The sequence below is a fragment of the Vigna unguiculata genome, chromosome 6 (genome assembly GCF_004118075.2).
Source record: "Vigna unguiculata cultivar IT97K-499-35 chromosome 6, ASM411807v1, whole genome shotgun sequence".
In the NCBI taxonomy this organism is placed as follows: Eukaryota; Viridiplantae; Streptophyta; class Magnoliopsida; order Fabales; family Fabaceae; genus Vigna; species Vigna unguiculata.
In genome coordinates this window covers 27,339,334-27,346,872 of record NC_040284.1, presented here as the reverse complement: position 1 = coordinate 27,346,872, position 7,539 = coordinate 27,339,334, and the positions used below count along the sequence as shown (strand labels likewise).

The 7,539-nt window shown below is 33.9% G+C and overlaps 1 protein-coding gene across 1 annotated transcript; it reads left to right on the top strand.

The window, feature by feature from the left end:
* Positions 1-3,108: 3,108 nt before the first annotated feature.
* Positions 3,109-7,539, top strand: LOC114186764 (farnesyl pyrophosphate synthase 1). Its single transcript, XM_028074772.1, has 12 exons — positions 3,109-3,414; positions 4,456-4,480; positions 4,644-4,759; positions 4,883-4,969; positions 5,076-5,192; positions 5,283-5,371; positions 5,950-6,001; positions 6,459-6,554; positions 6,714-6,758; positions 6,837-6,926; positions 7,004-7,075; positions 7,191-7,539. The coding sequence occupies exons 1-12, from the start codon at positions 3,304-3,306 to the stop codon at positions 7,317-7,319; spliced, it is 1,029 nt and encodes a 342-aa protein (XP_027930573.1). The 5' UTR covers positions 3,109-3,303; the 3' UTR covers positions 7,320-7,539.

Sequence of the window (7,539 nt, the reverse complement as noted above, 5' to 3'; positions counted from 1 at the left end):
TTTATCTTGTGTTTTATATGCTTGTTATTTTATTTTCTCAGCTCACCCTTTCTGTTTGTGTGTGGCGATGATCGTGTAATTCGTTACACGGGAGCAAATGTTGATACAGGTGGTGCTGAGGATGTTCAGATGGCGGAGTGAGGGCTAGCATGAGATTAGAGCTAGGATTTTCTCTTACATGTATTACTTTACGTTTTTATTTTGAACACGAATAATGGAAACTTGTAACAATTGACTAATTATGTTATAAGTTTTGGCGCGTGCTTTCATGAAATTAAATTTTCCCGCGTTGAGATTTTTATCGAGACGACTATTAATATAATTATTTTCTTTTATTATTTATTTTTAAGTAATATTCCCTTGGGATGTTACACAAAACACCCATCAACCAATCATGTAAAACATACGTATATGCACTCAACTCTGCCAATCTCACTCAAGCTAAAAAGCTTTCGCTCAGGCGAGAGAAACCCCTCGCTCAAGCTACTTGCTCTCGCCTGAGCGAGACTGCAAACAGAGAGCACGTTAAGGTCTCGCTCAAGCTAGCCCAACTCGCTCAGGCGAGTGGCCTTCGCTTAGGCGAGCCCTCGAATCTGAGAAGGGGGTGAGTTGTTGCTGCGCTCGCTCAGGCGAGAGCTTTCGTTTTGAGCGACCAACCCGCTCGCCTGGGCGAGTTCAACATAACTCCGCCTGTTCTCACGCGTGCAGAGTCAAGAACCAAACAAATATTCAAGGCACACACATGGTCACACCATCACAACATCATACAAATATGCAAGATCACGAAATAGACCAACCACATGCAAAATAATCTTAAAGACATGAAATCCTAGCTTCCTTTACCTGGAAATAGCTAGAGGAAGGGTTCGACTCCAACAGCGGGGACGCAACAGTTCCAGGGACAGACGAACAAGCTGGAACAGAAAAGCAGAGCGAGTTTTTAAAATGGTTCACAACGAAACCCTAGTTAGGAACACGAGCATACGAACAGAAAAGGAATGAGGAAGTCGTAGAATACATACACGAATCAAGAAGACGAAGTTGGGCTCATTGGATCGAGATTGGGGTTAAACCCTAACAGAGCTCTTAGAGATAATAGGGAGCATGACGACTACGTTTTCTGTAAAGTGAAGGGAATGGGTGAGACTAGGGCAAATTAGGTCTAAATCCTCTTTTTGGGTCAGCCCTTAGACCCAATCGATTGTGGCAACCCTTAAAATAAAAGGCAGAAAAATAGATAGACCTTACTCAGTATATTTTAGTGAAAAAATTTGAATTTCTCTTTCTTTAAGTATTGATATTACTAGCAATTTGGGATAATTCTGCTGGAAGGTTCAAACTTCTTTTCTTATTAATATGAATAGCAAGTCTAATGTCTTTACCATATATATATATATATATATATATATATATATATATATATATATATATATATGCAAATTTAAATTTAGATAAAATTCATGAGTATAAGATTAAAGAAAAAAATATAAAATACTATTACACTTGGATTAGTAACATTCTATGCTAAATATGTGCTGTTTTGGGGTCTTAAATACAATTATCCTCCAACAATTTCACTATAACAACAGATTCAAAGATCTATTAAATAAATACCACGTGTACCATGCAGACTTAGACTCAAATAGGTCACTTACAAGATATAAAAATAATATAGTTTTATTAGAGAAATAGTTTACCTACAATAATATAATGTAATATTCGAAATATTGACATCAATACATGTTGTTTTTTTATATTACAAAGTATAGATTTTATAGTGTAGAATATGACTTATATTTTTATTGGATTTTTTAATTACAATTATTTTATTTAAACAATGTGACCTTGGTTCTATTTATACTAATAAAATTTTATGAAAATATATTAAAAGTCATATAAGCGGACATTATTTTTTTATCCACTAATTAATAATTTTTTAACATACTATTGCTAAAGGTAGGGGCCAGAATATAAAGTATTGATAATGACATGGATATACAGCGAAGATCTATTTAATAAAGATGCCACGTGAACCATACGCTCAGAGATTAAATATTAAATAATTAATTAATAAAATAAGGTGTTATTTATTTATGTTTAATCAATATTATTCAGTTATTTTTAATTAAGATATGTACAAAATTATATACTTTATCAAATAATAATATAATTTAAATTTAAAGAAATAAATTTATCTAATTTAAAAACACGAAAAAAATTATATTCATCAATCATATATAATCATATAAAAATACAGATATCTCAAGTTTTTCCTCAACCGCCAGATTCATCTTGACCTCCCCAACTTGACCAACTGGCTTAATATTCACCGTTGGATCTAGGGGTTTAGAATTTTGGAGACGCCGTGGACCATATCTTGCAATTCGCGCACAGTTCTCGTGGGGTTCACGTGGAGAACAAACGAGGGCGTCGTGGCCAATTTTTTCTTTATTATTTTAAGTACTTTATTATTATTATTATTATTTCAAGGATATTAATTTGAAATGTTAATGTAAAACTATTAAAAATCACATTGTTAAACACCGGTAAAAAAAATTGTATGAATTTCATATTCGAGCTTTATCTATTTTTTGTAAAAAATATAAAATAATCTGTCATCAGCAAAATTCACACGACGATGAAAAATTCCAGAACAATTATAGGTAAACCATTCAATAGACTTTGAAGACTATAAATGTACTTCCGATATTGAAAATATAGATTGTGTTAAATCTTTTATCTGTTTAAATTAATATTTATAATCATAAATTTTGAAAGACGGATATTTAGCAACGTTCAAATACTATTATTAAGATAGGTATTCCTGTTTTTATAATTATTATACCTAACAACTTGGAAACTTCCTTAATTTAAGTAACACGAAAATTCAATGGAATTTAATTGAACAGTGATTTGAAGAAGACAAAGTAGATGGTTGTTGGCAAAAGAGACGAAAGAGAGTTAGGAGTGGCAAATGATGGTAATTTAAGCTATAACTTTATACTAATATCAAAGGGTACAATTAAAATAAATAAATAAATAAAGCAAAACAAAGCTAGTTTTATATTTTTGTGGGTGTTTCTTTGGTACCTGGGTTGTATAATTGCATTACACACGTGCGACAGAAGACACACTCACATGCAGGGCGAATAGCGCCTCCTTCCTTAGAGTCCTCACTTCCCCTCTTTGTCTCCATTTCATATATATAATCTCAAAATTCCAAGAACACATTTTGAAACACCAACCCAAATTTCTCTGTTCTGATTTTTAACCTCCATTAAGTGATTAATTCTTCGTCTGATCATGGCGGATCTTAAGTCCACATTCTTGAACGTCTATTCCGTTCTCAAAGCCGAACTCCTCCACGACCCCGCTTTCGAATTCTCCGATGACGCTCGCCAATGGGTTGACCGGGTATGCATCTTTTTTTTCATTTTAGTTTTACGAGTTTCGGCATTCTGATTTAATCGTAGTTGTTGAAGAGTTATGTAATTACTATTTCCAAAAAGGAGAGTGGATTTGGTTTAATTACGGAGCTGGCATGTCTTTCATTGAACACTGATTGAGTAGATCAACCACTAATTGGGAGTTTAATATTAAAAGGCCATACTAGTAGATTAGCAGACATAAGTTTAATCAACTTTTTTTTTTGTAGGCATAAGTTTAATCAACTTAATCAGTAATCTCGAGTTAAATTTTAAAACGGCTTTATGGCCATGGTGATTTTTTTTTTTATCTGGATCGAGTACAATTATATTTAGTGAAGAATATGTGTGGTTTAAAAAAAGTGTTGCATTTGGATAAATTTGAGGTTGATGTGACGTTGGTCTAAATATTTCTCAGATTCGAAGCAGTTTAATGTTAGAAGTCCGTAGTAGTAGATCAGCAGACATAAGTTTAGTCAACTTAATCACTAATCTTGAGTTAAATTTTAAAAGAGCTTTACGGCAATAGTAGTTTTTTTATATGTGGTTCGAGGAGAAATATATTTAGTGAAGAATGTATGTGGTTCAAAAAAATGTTTCATTTGGATTGACTTTAGGTTGATGTGACGTTGGTCCAAAAATTTCTCAGATTCAATTCAAAGCAGTTTAATATTAAAAGGCCATAGTAGTAGATCAGGACATCAGTTTAGTCGACTTATTCAGTAATCTCGAGTTAAAGTTTAAAAGAGCCTTACGGCGATAGTAATTTTTTTTTATCTAGTTCGAGTAGAAATATATTTAGTGAAGAATATATGTGGTTTAAAAAAATGTTTCGTTTAGATTAATTAGAGGGTTGGTGTGATGTTGGTCCAAAATTTTCTCAGAATCAATGGAGTTTGTTGTGGGATGTTGGTCCAAAAGTTATACCATTACTTGTGTCTGTTACGTTACAGGTGTTTGCTATTTCATTGAAATGTATGTTATGAATTGTTGTGTTACTTACTGTGTTATGTATTACAATTTATTGCAGATGCTGGACTACAATGTGCCAGGAGGTGTGGCTTGAGAATTTCTTGTGTTTGTGTTGAGTTAGTTTTTAGTTTATTGTGTCTGTTGCATTCCTTTTTAGGAAAGAACTGAGTGGAGGGGGTGTTCTTTTCTGAAGCACTGTTAAAAAGAGATAAAGAGTATTGATAAAAAGATTGATTATAACTGCAGGAAAGTTGAACCGGGGACTTTCAGTCATTGATAGCTACAGACTGTTGAAAGAAGGACAGGCATTAAATGATGACGAAATTTTCCTTGCTAGTGCTCTTGGTTGGTGTATTGAATGGGTATGGCTGTTGAATGCTTTTGCTTTTCTTGTTTAAATGATTAAACTAATTCTAATGGTTTCAGAGTTTACTGTGATGATGCCATTGGGGGGTCTTAAAATAGTATGTTGTTGAGTTTTGCAGCTTCAGGCGTATTTTCTTGTCCTTGATGACATTATGGATAATTCTCACACACGTAGGGGTCAGCCGTGCTGGTATAGAGTGCCCAAGGTTTGTAGAAAAATAGACACGACCCATTGTGTTATTTTTATGCTGCTGTTCTGCTTAAGTAGTTATCACTGATAATCTATTAATCTCTAATTATTGTATCGTGTAGGTTGGGTTGATTGCAGCAAATGATGGAGTTTTACTAAGAAACCATATTCCACGCATTCTTAAGAAACATTTCAGGGGAAAGCCGTATTACGTTGATCTTCTTGATTTGTTTAATGAGGTAGTACAATTCAGATGTCAAAGTTTAAATTATGTGGGTTTATTCTTGTCAATATGCTTAAATGTGACCATCTTGCTCTTTTTCCTTTAGGTTGAGTTCCAGACTGCTTCAGGACAGATGATAGATCTGATTACCACACTGCAAGGAGAAAAAGACCTGTCCAAGTACACATTAACTCTGTGAGTACGGGAAAACAAGGAGAACAATTGGAGAGAAATTATTATTGCTTAACCACTTTTTTGACAAACATGAAATCATGGATCATATGTAAATGTGACTTAAACAACTATAAAAGAAGGATAAATTATTCTGCCAGAGAGCAAATCACATCCTTTCTATAGAGTGCAATCAAGAGTATTCCGTAAAACCTGACTGGAAGCTAACACCAGACGAGAGATATCTGCTTGCTTTGCCTCTTTGTCTCTGCACATGCCTATTACATATAGACGTGGCTATCTTTAGGATTTAAATGAAACATGGCTAGTAAGTCTGCTACTTTGCTTGCTATCCTTCAGCAAAATTTTGTGAGCACTGGTTAAAATTTCCGAAATGAATAACGCCAGTTCTTTTTTGGCTGTGAGTGGTGAAGAATATGGTGTGAAACTTGCTTGTTACTAGTTACTTCTCTTCTTGCTAGCTAGCAATGTGCTATGTTTCAATGCAATCTATATATTTTCTCTTCAGTTTCTTGTCCCTTATCCTTTTCTGTCTTCAGAAATCAATACTAATGATAGCATATGGATATAATTTTCTGCAGGCATCGGCGTATTGTTCAGTACAAGACTGCTTATTATTCATTTTACCTCCCAGTAAGTATTATGATCCTCTTTTGGTATAACCTCGCTATTTTTGGTTTTCTCCTTGTCCTTTTCTTAGAAATGCTAGTGCCAAATAGCTATCAGTCGCTCACTATTTTACACTGCTAGAATCATTAATAATTTTCTGATTAAACTGGGAAACAGATAATAAAATGCATGTAATGTGTTATTCAGTTTGAAATCACATCTTTTCTTTTGACCCCCTTCTGGATTGAAAGTTCGATATGTTTCTAAAGAGTTATCACTTAAATGTAGTTTTTCTATTATTATCTATCTGATTCATTTCAAATGGTCCTATAATACAACTGAATTGAAAGTTTGATATGTTCTTAATGAGTGTCTCTTAGAAGTTGTGTTTTTATTATCTGTTTGATTCATTTCCAACAGTCCTGTGGGCCACTCTAATATACGATCTGCTATTTATCTATGTATATATCTCCTTACACAGGTTGCATGTGCATTGCTCATGGCGGGTGAGAATCTGGATAACCATGTTGATGTGAAGAAGATTCTTGTTGAGATGGGAACCTACTTTCAAGTACAGGTAATACTTTCCTAGTATAGGTTTGACCGCTTCTCTTAAGGTCATTTAGACTCTAGAATGATGTATGTATATTGTATGCTTTCACTATCAGCTTAAAATATTTCATAAAAACTGTATTTTGACGTATCTTTTCTCTTCCCCTTTCCCCTCTACTTTTAGGATGATTATTTGGATTGCTTTGGGGATCCTGAGACTATTGGAAAGGTGAGCAACCTAAATAATTAATGGATACTGGAAACATCAAGTTCTCTTTAATCTCATTCAATTTATCTATGGGATCAGATAGGTACAGATATTGAAGATTTTAAATGCTCTTGGTTAGTTGCGAAAGCTTTGGAACTTAGCAACGAGCAACAAAAGAAAGTTCTATATGTAAGTGATCATCTTAATATATCCTGCATTTTCCTGTGATTACACTGCACTAAATCACTAATTTTTGCTGTTTTCAGGACAACTATGGGAATGCAGACCCGGAAAATGTTGCTAAAGTAAAGGCCCTGTATAACGAGCTTAATCTTAAGGTTTGAACTTCATCTATATCTAGCTCATTAATAATTTAGTTGCAAGTATCTAGCTAGCACATCATGATTGATGTTGATTTTCCTTGGATTATTTACTCTGAATCCGAATGAATAGGGTGCATTTGAGGAGTATGAGAGCAGCAGCTATGAGAAGCTTGTAACCTCCATTGAAGCTCATCCTAGCAAAGCCGTTCAAGCTGTATTGAAGTCCTTTTTGGCTAAGATTTACAAAAGGAAGAAGTAGAGTCAGTGTAAGGCGATGACCAAAATTGTTGTGAACGTGCAATAGAAACTAGAGTTCTGATTTTTATCTGGAGCCGAATAATGTTCGGTGGCCTGGAAATTTTTCAAAGTTTATTTTCTTGTCCTTTTTATTCCATTCATAAGATCTTGTATTTTATCTTGTAGTCTGTCATGCGATACTAGTTTGACTATTAATGATGTCTTCATCCTTTTTCTCATTA

Coding starts and splice junctions, on each gene's coding strand:
- LOC114186764 (XM_028074772.1), top strand. CDS start 3,304: ATGGCGGATCTTAAGTCCACATTCTTGAACGTCTATTCCGTTCTCAAA. Junction 5,193..5,282: donor TTCTTGATTTGTTTAATGAG/GTAGTACAATTC, acceptor TTTTTCCTTTAG/GTTGAGTTCCAGACTGCTTC. Junction 6,927..7,003: donor AACAAAAGAAAGTTCTATAT/GTAAGTGATCAT, acceptor TGCTGTTTTCAG/GACAACTATGGGAATGCAGA.